Source organism: Elephantulus edwardii, unplaced genomic scaffold (assembly GCF_000299155.1).
Source record: "Elephantulus edwardii isolate Elephantulus edwardi_28Jun2011 unplaced genomic scaffold, EleEdw1.0 scaffold00145, whole genome shotgun sequence".
NCBI classification, from domain to species: domain Eukaryota; kingdom Metazoa; phylum Chordata; class Mammalia; order Macroscelidea; family Macroscelididae; genus Elephantulus; species Elephantulus edwardii.
In genome coordinates, this window is record NW_006399895.1 from 8,396,468 (window position 1) to 8,413,245 (window position 16,778).

The window sequence follows — 16,778 nt, forward strand, 5'->3', positions numbered from 1 at the left end:
CTGTGGCTGACTCTGAGAAGAATGGGAATCCCAGAACACTTGATGGTGCTAATGCAAAACTTATACTTGAACCAAGAGGCAGTCCTCAGAACAGAGCAGGGTAACACTGCATGGTTCAAAATTGCGAAAGGTGTACACCAGGGATGTGTCCTATCTCCATACCTTTTCAACCTATATGTAGAGCATATCATCCGGGAGGCTGGGCTCTATGAGGAGAAATGTGGTGTCAGGATTGGAAGAAGATCTATCAACAATCCGCGTTATGCAAATGACATAACCCTGCTTGCTGAAACTGAGGAGGACCTGAAGCGCTTGCTGCTGAGGGTCAGGGACCGCAGCCTTCAGTATGGATTGAGGCTCAATGTCAAGAAGACAAAGATTCTCACCACTGGACCAACAGGCAGCATCAGAATGGATGGTGAAGAGATTGAGATTGTTCACAGCTTTAGTCTGCTTGGCTCCACAGTCAACACTCTTGGCACCAGCAGCCAGGAAATTAAAAGACGTATTGCAATGGGAAAGTCTGCTGTTAGGGACCGCTCCAAAGTACTCAAGAACAACGGTGTATCTCTGGAGACTAAGGTGCGTCTGGTACAGACCATGGTCTTTGCAACCACTTGTTATGCGTCAGAGAGCTGGACAATGACCAGGGAAGACAGAAGGAGAATTGATGCCTTTGAGCTTTGGTGTTGGAGAAGAGTGCTGAGGGTGCCATGGACTGCTAAGAAAACAAACAGATTCATCCTGGAGAGGGTTAAACTGGGCTTCTCCTTGAAGGCAAGGATTCTGAGGCTTCGTCTGACATACTTTGGTCATGTTGTAAGGAGAGACCGGTCCTTGGAGAGTGACATCATGCTTGGGAGGGTGGAGGGCAGGCGCAGGAGGGGAAGGCCCTCTGGGAGAGGGATTGATTGGGTGACTGGGGCAACGAGGATGAGTATGTCAGAGACAGTGAGATTGGCACAGGACAGAACAGACTTTAGAGCTGTTGTACATAGGGTCGTTATGAGTCGCAAGCGACTGACGGCACATCATAACAACAACAGTTCTATAATAATAGTACAGTGTTAGGCATTGTGAACACTAACTTAAAATTATTTAAGTCATATTGCAGCATTAGGTAGTGTGCATCATTATGTGTTTTTGTGTGTCATCAAGGTGGAACCAACTTATAGCTGACCCTCTAGTAGATTTTCAGAGGCAGTAAATCACATAGCAGGAGAGTGCCTGTCTTTCTCCTGCGGAGAATCTGGTGGATTTGAACCATGTATCTTTGACTTGGCAGTGCAGTTCCTTACCACTCGACCACCAAAGTTTCCTACATTATTATATAGTCTCTGAAATCTGGGTTTGGGGAAAAAAATCAGGACGTTGCAATAATAAATTTAACTCATTATAACAGTTCTAACAAAGGATAGCGTTAGAGAAAAGGTAGAGTCTTAGATAAAGGAGAAATCATGTTCAATGGGCTTTAATTTAGGTGTTCACAAACTAGCCAGTCCACAGCCTAACCCTAAAGCTACATCGTTCAAATCCACTGGATGCTCCTTGGAAGAAGAATGGGCATTTTCCTTCCATGCCATTGACAATTTCTGAAGACATGCTGGAGAGTCAGGTATGGGTTAGTTTCAACTTGACAGCAAACAGCAACCCTTTGAGTTATGAATAGTTTTTGCATTTGGAGAGTAGTTTCAAAAATGTCTAAGAATAAAGAAGCCCTGTTAAGTAGTCTTCTTCCCAAAAATTTAGAATAGTGAAAGTATAACAAAATGGAGAGTCCACATTTCACAGAGAGTTAAGACCATTCATCTGCTAACCAAAATAATAACAAAATTTCAAGCAATTTTTATATTTAATTTTATCCAATTATGTTGTACAGATGTACTATTTGTATTTGAAACAGGAGTGGCATCTACTTCCTAAACAACATGCCTCCAGAAACTCTGAACTTTTATAAATGTCTGTAGTTATAGAAAAGCTTCAGGCCTTTTGTTCATAGGTTCACTATGAGTCGTGCTCAATTCAAAGGCAAACAACAAGAACAACTCTATTTGTATCTAATACTCTACTTGTAGTATGGGTAAATCATTGATTTTGTGTTGTTCATAGGGTCACTAATGAGTTATAGTCAACTCCATGGCACTTAACAACAATTATTTCAGTTCTGTATTTCTCCACTACATCTCATGTTGTCCCTTTTTTTTTAAAAAAAAAAAAAAAGAACCAAAAACCCCAAACCTAACTTCGTTGTTTTCTAAAAAAATTAAACTTATTTCAAATTAATTTAAAACATTAGAACTTAAAACCTTTAAATGGTAAACCCATGTGTGTCAGAGGAGAATTGTGCTAGTTAGTGCTCCTGTGTGATACAAAGAGATGCCAACTGGAAGATTGAAGGTTTGAGTCCTCCCAGAGGTACATTGGAAGAGAGGCGTGGTATCCTCTTTCCACTAAATCAGCCATTGAAAATCCTATAACATAGTAAATAAGCATTAAAATACAACATAACTCATTGGCTGAATTTGGAACTGGCTCATAGCTGACTTTAGTGGCTTTTCGGTGGCTGTAAACTACATGGGAGGAGGTTGTACATCCTTCTCCCATAGAGAAGCTGGTAGATTCATGTCACTAGAGCGACACTACCTTTAGATTAGCAGTGTGAAGCCCTACAGACTACACTATGGTAAGAGGAGTTTGGGAATGAAAGTGTAAAAGGATGGGAAGAGAACCTCAGAAGAAGACTTGGAAAAAAGGAAAAGCTAAAGTGGAAGGACACAAAGGGAAGTGGGAGCCTGAAGACACACCTCTCGAGATTTTCCTGCAAGTTGACCCTTCATTAATTTCTGCTATAATTAAACACATACTTGCCCAACTACTTTTTAAATTTTTCCAGCATACATAAAAGTTGACAATAATTTAATGAGTGTCCATATAATTATAAAAGTTTTGTAAAATTTGCTTATATCTTATATCTCTACATTTATCTTTATTTTCTTTCTTATTAATGATTTTTAATGCAACATATACATTTTTTACAGAATATTCTTTCCATTTAATTTTTTCCACTTTCATTCATAGTTGCACATTTTCTTTCCTGTCCAGCCCTCTCCCCAATTTGTTTTTCTCTTTGAAGAAAAAAAAAATTCTGTTATATAATCTCCCCCTCAGTCCACTGTCCACTTTAATATGCATTTCTTTTTCTGTAATATTGTCATGAAAATAATACCTAATCCTATATTCCTTTTAAACAGTTCTCTCCCTCGTATGTTTCAATACAGTATACATTATTTATCCCCTCTTTTCTTAGGTTCCCTCCAACCATGATGTCAGTCCCATTTTACAGCAGTGGCACTATATAGTATTTGTCCTTTTGTGACTAAGATATTTCACTCAGCATAATGTCCTCCAGGGTCACCCATTTTGTATAATATTTCATGAGTTCTTTGTTTTTTTTAATATAGCATTGTATTCCACTGTGTGAATATACCACAGCTTCTCTATCCATTTGTTTGTTGATGGGCACTTGGGTTGTTTCCAACTCTTTGCTATTGTGAACAAAGCCACAATAAACATGGGTGTGCAATATCTTTATGTACCATTTGAAAATAAGTTGTTGAAATCATTACACTATCTCAAATACTTGAGCATATTTATAATTTTTAAGACTAATCTATCTTTTTTATCAATAACAGAAGTGTTTGTTGTGTGCTGCTTGTGTAAAAATAGTGATGTCTATGATCTTTTTTCTTTAACATTTCAAAATGTTGTCTACTATTTGATGTAAACTGAAATCTATGAGAAAAAGATGCTTAACTTTTCTCCTTTTATTTCCCTAGGGAGGCACTGACCTGATAATTAATAGCTATGGCCCTATCATAAAAAGCAACCCTAAGAAAAAATGGCTTTTTTTCCAAGACTCTAAGAAGACAAAAGCTGAGCAGGTAACCTACCTAAATGAGAAAATGGTTTGGCAATGCATGCATGGTACATAAAATGACTATCAAAAGGAAAGGAAAGTACAAACTAATGCTTTAATTTCTGAATTCTTGCTGGATACGGGTTTATTAATTTGAAGCATGACTCTCTGGAGAACCGTGGTGAGTGATACTGTAATGACAATTAGAATAGTCATCAGAACTGTCATTTTCAAGTAAAAGTGGCATTGGTGTGCAGTGGAGAAGGGAATAGAGGCAGAACCATGTATCAGAATCATTGAAACAGGTTTTTGACCTTTCACTTGCCCCAGGTCATTTTGGCCTGCTGCTTCTGCTTTGTAAGAAACCACTCATCTATAAAACCTTTTTACTGCTTTACTCCCATGTACTTGAACAGTTTGCTTTCTCGGACTATATAGAATATATACAATTAGGCTTACTGTTTTCTAGGAGCACATAATCATCACTGATAAATGTCACTGGAAGACATTACTTCTCTGATAGTGTTTTCTGTATTTTTGCCTAGCCTCCAAGAAGATTTTCTCAAGCAGTTTGCTTGTACCAGCCAGGTACTACTGTTTTAATCAGTGACAAAGACTCTCCAAGCTCTCCTGGTCAGACAGCCAGCTTCCCAAGGCCCTTTGGTGGTGCAGCTGATACTGAGCATTCAGCAAACAGTGAAGGCAGCCATGAGACTGGGGATTCTGGAAGGTTTTCCCATGAGTCCAATGATGAGCTACACCTGTCTTCAGTCATCAGTACCACACCTCCGACCTCTAATTGCTTCACCAGCCGTGATTCAGGTGGGGATCCCTCAAGGAGAAAGTGTGAAGATGCTGCCAGGCCGTCAGTTGCTGTACAGACTTCCTCCTCAGTTCCCCAGCCACCATCTGCCGTGCTGTGCTTCGATAAGAATGATTTTCAAGTCTAGACTGCCATGTTCATATAGCCCCACCTGTAAGTCTGTTCGAAGGACAATGAACAGGGAGCCAAAGCCTTCTGTGGAAATCTTGATGTCTTACTGGGTATTTCAACCTTTTATGAATGTGTTTGGGTTGGGTTTGTGTTTTTGTTTTTTTTTTTAAACTCAGCATATTTTGAATGTTTCCTTGTCAGCAATGTGAATAGACAGTCAAGATCTTTGACTGGATTATAAAATATATCACTGGAGCAAAGGTAAGACTTGAAAGTCCCTTTGCTGTCTATCTACCTCAGTTTGCCAGTTGGCAAACCCTGAAAGCAACTTTTTTACCTCGTTTGTTATCTTAGTGTTTTTCAGCTACATAACCAATGATACTTCCTACTAGTATTTTGTTTTCATTGCTCTTATGTGTCATATGTAACGTGTTTAATCAAAGGAGTCATATAGGTAGATGAGTAAGAATGTTTATCTGAAGCTCTGATTTCAAAACAAACTGTGACATCTGCATAGTTCAGGTTTAATACCTCTGACTGTGATAACTGTTAAACAACTGAGAAGAAGCAAAAATGGGACTAAAATTGCTAAAAGGCAATGTTTTGAGTGTTACAGCCTGAGTGCTTTATCTGCTGTATTCCAGATCTCAACCTGCCAAAAGCTGTGCCTTTTCCACCTCCCCCTGTGGCTGACAGCCAAAGGCTGGACTGTCTAGTTTGCAAAGCACCCTCAAATTTCCAATGTTATTTGAAAATCCCATAAAAAATGAAAAAAAAAAGATTAAATAGAGCAGATGTTTAAAGGGTGAAGGAATTTCATTAAATATTAAGATTAATGATAAATGCAACACTAGACAGTAAAAACAAAACAGAAACTTTGAGGTTATCACAGTAACAGTGCCTTCCAGTATGTATTACAAAATTCTTTGCCTTATATCTTTTAAATATTCATGAAGATGTTTGGGACAAGAGTACAGAAAAGTTGCCTTAAACATTTCTTGGAGTTTATCAATAACTGTAATATACATTAGCTTACCAAAAGATTTTTTTCTTGGTTCTTTTTTTTTTTTAAGTGCAGGTTTTGTTTAGAGATAAGTATTCAGAGCTCTTCCACCCTACCCTACCTGTTGTGTTTTCTTAGTTCTTAAGAGAATCTAGTACTTTTTATTTACTCTTCTTTCCATATCAGTGCTTTGAAAAAGGAGTGAATTAATCCTGTTGGTTGGAAACCAGCAAATTGTTTACTCAGTCACATAATAGAGGCTCTCTCAATTGGGAGACAGCATTTCCTAGGTGCCAAGCAGTGTGGAAGGATTAAGAATTAAATATGGATGGGAGCCCCAGAACCTTTTAAAACATTATTTTCACATTATCAAGAAAAAATGTTTTAACAGGTATCTTGATGGGTTTTTCTCCCCTTTAGATAATTTTTTTTTACAGAGGGTTGTCCTTTTGTATATGATATTCTAAAGTGAAAAGAATATTACAGGATATTAGAGGTCCTACCTCTATTATCTTCTCTCCAAATGACTTACACGATGTTTTTCAAATTTTTTTAAAATTTGTAGTGTTGTGTTATAAAGCAGAGGCATATATTAAGTGCTAGCAACAACTTTGGAACTAAATTCATAATCCTCCATTTAGTTACCTAGGTCTGAGCTTCATGGTAAAACAAAAAAGCAGAGCTTTAGGTGAACAATCTGAGGCAAGGAAAAATGCTGCTCCTGCCTTTATAGCTCCTGTTTTATACTACCTCCTTTTAAAGTTATTCTAGTGTTATTTTTTCCTGTACTCAGGGAACATTTTGTTATTTTTTTAAGCTGCCTCATGGAATCATGGGCAAATTGACAGGGTATGGCTTTTTTTAATTTTTATTTTGTAAGTAGTAGTATGTGGGGCCAACTTTTATCAGTATCTAAAATTAAGGAGTCCATTGAGATAATTTTCGTTTTGAAACTCATTAATAGGTAAACAAATTAAAAAAATTTTAAGGTGAAACATCCATAATGGTATGGAAGATACATCTAGGACTGCATGAATTTGTATAGTTTTATATCTTAAAAAGATGATCTGAAGATCATTGAAGAAAATATTTTGATCATTTGCTATTTGATGGATAGGCCCAAAGTTATTGTAGATCCCTAGCCTATAACTATTTGCTAATTATTTGCCAGTACATTTTTCACCTTTTCTTACATAAATTTTTTCATAAAATTCTTACTACCAAAGAATTTTCAGTAGAAAATGAAAATTTGAACATAATTTCCCCCCAAAGTGAATAGGTCATTGTAGATCCAAAGCTGATACAAGTAGTTACTAACTCAAAACACTAAGGTTTATCTTGATTGCTGTAGTTAAGTAGACTAGTTATTTTTACTACCTTATGATAAGTTACCAGAGCATTTAAAATAAATTGTAATACTTTACCAGCAAATAGTTCCAAAGAATTTCAAGTGTAATTTTTTTTTCTTCAGCAAGAAAATCTTCAGCTATACAGTATTATTTTTAAATTGTTGAAAACAACTTGTTGGAGAGAAAAAAAAATTCTTTTCACCAAAAAGTTATATTTTGGTCTCATCGAGTAAGATAGTTAATGTACAGAAAAGACTTTTTCTACTTGGCTAAAGCAAACTTCTTTGAAGTGTGAAGTATAAAATTTGTAACCAAATTGTAAATGTTTTAACTCACTTCTTACAGTGGTGTTGCTTCACGTTTTTCACTCCAAAAGGCTAATATGCAAATGGTAACTATTTCCTCTTCCAAAGACTGATTTGCTATAAGTACAGATACATGCGATAATTTCATTTTATGCCAAATATTACAAGATACTGCTTATCAGTATTTTCATACCAAAGACCACTAAAAGAGGTTAGCCTATAAATAAAGATAAGCAGATTTCAAATAAATTTATTTAGAAACTGATAAAGGATCTAGCATTAGTAGCAAAAGATATCAAAGATAAGTTTACATAATTAAAAGCAATACAATTATAGTGGTATTTATCAGTGTTTTTATTCAAGTAACTTTTATCAGCAAATTTTAAAAAGAAGAAACCAAAGATATTTAAGGTTATTTCCATATATAGGCAAATTTAGATGTACATGAAGACTGTTGTTTCTTGTTTTTTATGTTAGGCCTCTCCAGAACCCAGTCTGTATACAAATAGCATACCACATAGGGACTTTCCATGAAATCTGCTGATTCAGCTGCAGGATGTTTTTGCCAAATGTAGAGTGATACTTTTCTAAGCACCTTGAGTGTGAGATGTCAACAGAAGTATCAGCCACCTTTCCCCTTGCAGAGCATTATGACAACCTTTGAATTCACTAGTAGAGTTTTCTTCCTGCTTGAACATTACATGGTCAACACAGAAGGCTTGAGGCCTTCTGGTGAAGTCACAGGAATATATAGCAGGCATGCAAAATTGCATCATTGTATATCTGGACTCCAATGGAGGTCCTTTTAAAAATTGTCCCTAACTTAGTATGTCAAACTTGAATGGAACATTTGATTTTTAAGTAAAAATCTTTTTCTCAAGAACACTGTAATTTTACTGATTGGCCTTAAAGTTTTTTAAAAAACCACATTTACTAAATAATAAATGAAACACAATGTCTATGAATGAGTGTATGCAAACCAATAAAAATTTTTTTAATTAGCTTTGGCACACCAAGGAATCGACTCACAGTGAAATACTATAAATTCATTTACCTTTGCTTCAAGTTTGAGCATTTCTAACCTTGATAACAGTGACACTGATATATATTGGTTTGTCTTGACTTTATTAAGAATTTGTCAGAAACTTGCTGTTTCATGGATGACTTCTCTGTATCATTTTTTTTTTTATCAAATCCATATAAAGACACCTTTGGGAACAATTTAGAATGTGTCCGAAAATATAAAATTGAGGGTTTTGTAGTTTGTTTGGGTTTTGTGTGTAAGGTTTGTTGTTGTTGTTTTTTTCTTTACTGCAAGTATCCTGATATGCTTCTGCTTCATCATTGAATGTATTGATTCATTTATAAGTATTTATATTGTGTAAATTTTGGGTATTGAATGTCAAAAGAAAATGTCATGATCTTACTAAAGTCAGTTTTGTAGACTTTGTTCCTGCCAATTTTCCACATGAGTCTCTTATAAAATTGTTTTTCATTTCAAAGTCATAACCCATTTTAAGAAGTAAAGAGTAGAGGGTTCTGGAGATCACCACACCAACTGATTGTCTAATTGTGAACTTGACTGATATTTATTGAAACATAACCATAGGTTGATGTATGCTCAGGACATAAAATTACAAGCTAATGCAATGTGTGTTTTTCAAGGCTTTAATTGTCTAGGGCAGTTTCCCTTTGATGCTATTTACAGATAGTGACCTCCATATATTTTCATCAGAAAGATATTGTGTTACTTTCCTATTGCTGCTTTAACAGATCACCCCAAACTTAATTGTTTAAAAGGACACAGATTTTCTTACATTTTTGTAGGTCAGAAGTCTGACAAAAATATCACCCGTTTAAAAATCTAGGTGTCAAGGGGGGTAGCTACAATGCCTATGGAGGTTCTACAGGAGAATTCATTTTTTTGTTGGTGTTTCCCCTCAGCCCCCAGCTTCTGGAGGCAGCCAACTCTTCTATCTGTCTTCAGATCCAGCAAGCTAGCATCTCTCTGATCTAGCTTCCGTTAACTCATCTCTTTTTCTACCCTTCAAGTCTGCCTTTAATAACTCTTAATGATTAGACATGAGTCCACCTGGACAATATAGAATAATTGTACCATCTCACAATCTTTAGTCATATCTGCAGAATCCATTTGGCAATTAAAGGTGATGTAGTCACAGGACTATGACATGGCATTTTTTGAGTGGCCATTTTTTAACTGCCCACAGATATACTGATTTTTAAGGAATTCTTATCCCTATACAATATCCATACCATTTCAGAAATTGGAAGTTTGGGGTCTTTATAATGCCCAAACCATGAAAACCTTGGGTAATACCTGTCAAATGTATAAATTAACCTTTCTGTAAAACACTTCAAAAATAGTTCACTGATTTAGCTTTAAACATTTTAAATGTATGCTTTGTAAAGAAACATCTTGAATTCTATGGCTCAACAGAAAGTTTCCTAAATATTCACTACTTCTTTATGGGATTTCTTTCAAATTTTTTTAAATTGTTCATAGTACAGTTAGTCTTTATCCTTTTCTTTCTGAGATGATAATCATGCTCAAGTTCAATTTTAATATTCTTTGAAAAGAAAAATTTGTCACAGCCAGTCTTTTAAAGATACAGCTCCATCAGGTGTTAAATACTTGAGTTTGGGTTTGGGTTTGTGTAAGCGTCAGTCACATTAGCATGTATATATCCTAATATTTTTTGTCATTGTTACTTATTTCTTCTTTGATTTCAGTTATTTCTTTTTTCTAGAAAACTTCAGATACCTAAGATCTGGGTTGGTTTATTATTTTTCTTTTTTTTCCTAATTCCAGAATCATTTCAAAGTCACACACTGTTTCTATTTTGATGGACAGTTAAATTCTGCCTGACTTTTCTCTGCCTGCCTGTTCTCTCTTACATGAAGAAATGACACTATCTTCATCATGAAGTGGAGACTAGAATAATATCTTGAGTCTGTTAAGTGTGCCATTTTCTAGTTTTTAGAAAGATTTTACCATTTACTGAGCTTCTGCCATGTATTATGCACATAAATTATCTCTGCAAACTGCTGTACTCTAAAGTATTACTTTGATTTTAAATATTAGAAAACTGAGGTCTTGAGTGCCTAACTTGCCAAAGGTGTTTTAATCAAGATGTGAATACTTGTTTACCTCCAAATCATAGATTTCTACTATGATATACTACCTCAGCTATGACTGTGTTTTTACATATCCATGATGACCAGATTATGTCAGTACAACCTGTTTATCAGTGCAGTAAGTAGCCAGCCAACAGAAAGAATGCTACCTTAGCTACATCTATTTCTTCACAAGATAAATTATGACTGTGCTGGGCCTTAATTCATTCCTAGTAATTTCAAATCTCCTTATTTCCTCCTTCAGAACTTTTCATTTCTACCAGCTAAAATTGTCTATAGATTGATGCTTATGCCTAAAACATACTCTAAATAAGATAGGCATGGTTTCTTAAGTTCTTGTCTATATAGGCATTTTGTTGTTGAGAACACTAGATTCTCAACATTGGACTTTATCTTTTTGCAATTTTTCAATGCAGTCTCTATATTCTAATAGGAATTTATCAACTAGAAACCGTTAGATGTGTAATCAGTAATCTTTCTATATCTTAAGCATTAGTAGTTTTCATATGAATACAAGCTCCTTAATGATTCACACTAATTTAAGAAAGGACAAATTTGAAGGAGTATCATATACTAAAATATGTAAGGATAAATATTTAAACATCTAAATTCTAGTCATTGGCTACTTTGGCAACTGTTTTGTTAGAAAAACCTTTAATCAGAAAAGAGTATATTACACAATGTTGTGTAAGATTAAGCAATACTACTTTGAAAATTAAAAAACCCCATTATAAAGGATTACAACTCAAAAGTCATTTCAATCAAAAGTCATTTCAGTGAGGCTGTGGAACATATCTTTTGGATTTTTTCCTTAACAAATCAATCTTGATAGTTATAGTTTGGTTTTGCTAAAATAAAAAAGCTTATAATTCCTGTACATACACAAAATAGGAAAAAAGTGAATAGCAGAAAATATTACAGATAAAAAATGATCAGTAGTGTGGGTAAATCTGTAAGAGGACCATACACCATTTAATTGCAGTTTTTAAAGTACTACACATGAAAATTCTTATCTGTTTGAATCATTCACTTTTGCTTAATCTCAATTTTTAAAGAGTAAAGAAAGAGAATTCCCTAGAGAAGTAGAAAAGTACGTTTTTAGTATTCTTTGCCAAATCTGTTTTTTCATGATTATAGATAATTTTAGTATTTCTGTGAACTGTTCACAAAGAATAGGACAACACCTATTGGTACCTAATTTTAGTATATTCAAATCTATCTTGAAAGATTTCTTGAGAATAAGTACGTAAGTGTTACATTTTGTTTTTAACATCAAGAACCTTCAAATTTGTCTTCAAAATAAATATTTGATTCCGAACTCCTTTCCAGGTTTATTCACATTTCTATCTTGGAAGTAGTTCATGATCTGTAGACATAGCCAATATTTGCAGACTTGCAAACTTTAAAAATTTATGCTACAGAAGTTTATTTTTCTATGGAACTGTCTTTCATATATATATATCTATAAAATATTTACCTTAAAATAGTTTACTTCCTGTTACCATGTTTTGGATACTTATTTTATTTCCAGATGAAAATTATCACTGATGATTAGCAACTTGAGACTGTTACAGAAATGTGCAAAGCTTGAAAACACACATTGCCCTAGCCTATCATTAGAGAACATTTATTAAGAAAGTATGTCTGCTTGTTGATGTTGTTGGATAAAATGTTATGTGTGTAATTTTCTTTTCTGTTTTCTTCAAAGATGTGAATTAAATGAAAGTGTGGGAGCCAGTTAGATTATTTCATATTCTAGGTGTTCTGGATCCTTTCACTCTGCATACCATTTTCTTGTAAGGGCGACATTGGCCAACCTGCTAATGGACTATAGAGCTGAGCTATATTAATTTTATTCTTGACTCAGGGGATCAGCTCTGTGAACTCCATTGCAGGAAAAAGCAAATGTTTGCCTTGATTTTGAATGTACCTTTAAAATATCTTTTTAAAACATAATTTTTTAATAATATGGGTTTGTTTTCTTTTATTAGCCTCATAGTAACTATCACCTAGTATTTGTCCCTTTCCCAGGGTAGATTATGAGCTACCCTGCAGGTCATGCCAAAAATAAATAAAGGTTTAAATGCCAAAATGTTTATGAAACTGTTGTCTAAATAGCTGATTGCACAGTTTTAATAAAAGTTTTCCTTAGTTAAAAAGAAAAACCAAAACAGAACATAACCAACATACCACACCCTTTCTTTTGCTCTTCAGTTTTCTTTTAGGGAATGGTAACAAAAATATTCAGTTTATAGAAGAATGCTTTTTATATACTGGGATGAGATGGTTATAAATTTCACTCCAAGATAAGAAATAGAGCATATTTAAGGCAACTAATAATTGGTTTTACCTGATATTTGCTGACTAGAAACCAGGAAATAACAATTTCCCCATTCCAGCAGATGATTTCTCACCTGAAGAATAAATAATTGTTGTTGCCGTTAAGTGCCATGTAGTACAATTCATTGTGATCCTCTGAACAACAGATCGAAACCCTGTCCAATCCTGTACCATCCTCACAATCTCCGATATCCTCAAGCTACTGCAGTAACTGTGTCAGTCGACCTAGTTGAGGGTCTTCCTCTCCTTTACCATCCCTTCACCTTCCCAAGCAATGGTGTACCTTTAAAAAAAATTAGCATCTTCTAGCAACATGCCCAAAGTATGTAAAATGAAGCTTCATCTTTGCCTTCAAAGAGCCCTCTGGCTGCACCTTCTCCAAGACATATGTGTTTGTTGTTCTGGCAATCCATGGGATATTCTGCATTCTTCTTCAATACCATATTTCAAAGGCACCAATTCTTCTGTCATCTTTATTCTTTGTCCAGCTCTCAGATGTATAGCAGGTGATTTAAGATACCATGGCCTGAATCAGGTGCACTGTAGTCTTCACACTTACATCATTCCTCCTCAACAATATGGAGAGGTCCCTGACTTCATACTTTCCCAGTGCAATACATCTGCTGACTGCTGGTACAAACTGTATTGAATTGTGGATCCAAGAATAAATAATAAATCATCTAGGAACAGTAGGTACTCCAAAAAGGTAAGGGCTTTTCCAGATCAATATAGTTCTAATTCTGTTCTGTTTTTAAGAAGATACTGAAAAGAAGCACACACTAACAGGATAATCCTAAAAACTCTCCCAATAAAAATATCTAGCAACCCTGGGTAAAATATGACACAAAGAAAATTCTTTAGCATATAAATGAATCTTTGAGGGAAAAACGGTAAAATATCTAGGTTTGAGGAATGAGTTGGAAATTAAAAGAGCAGCAATTTCTTGAAAAAACTATGTCCAGACTGGGGTGGGGGGAATAAAAAATTTATACAAAAGAGAAAAAAATAATTTCCAGAGGGAAAAACAAAACAAGAAATAATCCAAAATTAATAGGTACCTCAAAAAAGGTAAGAGCTTTTCCAGATAGATGTAGTTCTAATCCTGTTCTTTTTTTAATTTTTATTAACTTTAATGAACATTTGCAGAGGTTTTGGATTTCCATTCATTCATTGTTGCACTTTTCTCCCTGCCCACCCCTCCCCCCCCCCAGTTTGCTCTTCTCTGAAAAGTAAAAGAAAAATTCCTTCATTGGTCAACAGTTCCCCCCCCCCAGCCCCATAATTCTGTTCTGTTTTTAAGAAAACATTATAAAATTCAATAGGTACATAGAGTGAGAAGTATTTGTTGTCCATTCAGTCACTAAAGAGTAAAGCAATATGGAAGAGAAAATGCTCAAGCATTGATGAAAGTCATGAATCCTCATATTCAAGAAGCAAAAATCTCAAGCTAGAAATACAAAAACAAGTCCACACCAAGACACGTTGTGAAACTAGGAATATAAACAACAAAACACAACCATCATCATTGAGTTGGAAACCACTTACAGCTGAGCCTCCAGCAGATTTTTCCAGAAGCTATAAATTGCACAGGGTGCGATGGTTCATCTTTCTCCTGTGGAGCACCTGGTGGATTTAAACCACCTACTTTTAAGTTGGCAGTGTGCCTTTTTTATTCATGAGGCCACCAGAATTTAAAAACAGCTAAAGAAAAGAGATTGTATAGGTTATGTAAATATTTCTCAGTGACAGTAAAAGAAGGCTAATTTCTTCAAACCACAAAGTAACTGTAGAATTTTATAACCAGATAAACTTTAATTAAAATGTTGAGGTTAAATAAATAACTTCTAGATAAAGTTGGGAGAATTTCCACTTAATATACTCTTGTTAAAACATGTTGCCGTGAATGACGGCAAATGTGTTTATAAGCACGGTCGTCAGTTTTAAGTGTGCAGCAGCGTGTTACATGAACACTCACAAAAAACCCCACCAAAACTCAAGCTCATTGCTGTTGAATTAAAAGTGGCTCACAGCTGACCCTCCACTGGGTTTTCAGAGGCTATAAATGACACAGGAAACTGTCCAGTCTTTCTCCCACACAGCAACTGGTGAATTCCGACCACCAGAGAGGAGCCACCATTGGATTCGTAAACTAATGACCAAAAAATATCATTAAAAGTTGCAATGAATTCTACTTCAGATCCACCAGAGTGGCTATCATCAAAGGAAGAGGTCCTAATAAGCAGGGGATGCAGAGGAACTGGAGCTCTCATAATACAACAGCTATGGGGAAACTGGCAATTCTTTAAAAAGCCAAGCAAAGAGTGACTATGTCATAACCCAGCAGGTTTTCTCCTAGATATATGCCAAATAAAAATGATAAGTTATAAAAAAACATGAACATGCAGCAATTAGAGAGATGCAAGTCAAAACCACAGTGAGATACCTTCTTATCCCTATAGCAGTGGCATAGTTTACCAGGGCAACAAGCAATAACAACTATTCATATGATATTTCCAAAATAGACAAATTTATAGAAACAGGAAAATAGTGGTTACATGAGACTGACGGACATGGAGGAAATGGGAAACGACTGCTAATGAGTTACTTTAAGAGCTGATAAAAATGTTCTAAATTGATTTTTGTGATAGTTGCACAACACTGTGACTATACCAAAAAAATCACTTCACCTGGGCATACTGTTATTTTATACCTCTTCTATAAACTTGTTAAGTGCCAACAAATCTCAAGACGACTCCTAGCGACCCTGTGAACGAAAGACCTGAACACTTGTGTAACTTTCATCGTTTCTCTAAGTTCATAGAGTTTCCAGAGGCAAGCTATTTTTTAGATGGATGCCACTCCTGCTTCCAGGCCTGTTTTGATCAGGGAGCTCCACCAAACACTGTCCACCATAGGTAACCATTATTGCATTTGACACATCAGGGTCACAGGTTTTTCTTTGTTGTTTTGTTTTTGTTTTTGTTTTTGTTTTTTATTTTTTAAATAATTTTAATGAACATTTACAGAGAATTTGGATTTCCATTCATTCATTGCTGCACTTCTCTCCCCACCCAGCCCTCTCCCCCCACTCCCCAGTTCGCTCCTCTCTTTCAAAAGTAAAAGAAACAGTTTTTAGCATCACAGCAACTACTGGTTACCTCTGTACAGCAAAATGAACAGACCAGTGCTATACCACTTAGAATGTTTGACCAAAAATAATTAAAACCAGGCTTGAGGGCCAAAGATTAAAATCACCCACTTTTAGCTTGGTAGCAAAAACTTTCCATCCAGTAGGCCAACAGGGCTCTCTCTATGTTGGTGTTAAGTGCCATCAAGTTGTAGATGACTCATAGCTACCCTATGAATGAAAGATTTGAACACTTGTGTAACTTTCTTTTTATTTTATTTTTTTTTTTTTTTATTTGTGTAACTTTCATAGTTTCTACACATTCATAGAGTTTCTGGAGTCAAGCTGTTTCAGAAGTGGATGCCACTCTTGCATACAAGTACTCAAAAGATTTTAAAAAGTTGACCCTGGAGGACATTCTGCTGAGTGAAATACCTCAGTCACAAAAGGACAAATATTCCTCAGTCACAAAAGGACAAATATTGCATAGGGCCAATAGTGTAAAATGGGACTGACATCAGGGTTGAGGGAAGACGGAAAAAAGAGGGGAGGAATGATGTATATTGCATTGAAACAGATGAGGGAGAGAACTGTTTAAAAGGGATATATGATTGGGTATTCTTGTCATTACAGAAGTCCAGAAGGAAG

At 35.4% G+C, this 16,778-nt stretch overlaps 1 protein-coding gene across 1 annotated transcript in view; it reads left to right on the forward strand.

The window, feature by feature from the left end:
- Positions 1 to 4,866, forward strand: part of PRTG (protogenin) — a 197,557-nt gene extending 192,691 nt beyond the window's left edge. Inside the window, exons 19-20 of the mRNA XM_006894535.1 lie at positions 3,837 to 3,941; positions 4,462 to 4,866. Of these exons, the coding sequence (XP_006894597.1) occupies positions 3,837 to 3,941; positions 4,462 to 4,866 (510 nt within the window). The remainder of the gene's footprint in view (positions 1 to 3,836; positions 3,942 to 4,461) is intronic.
- The last annotated feature ends 11,912 nt before the right edge of the window (positions 4,867 to 16,778 follow it).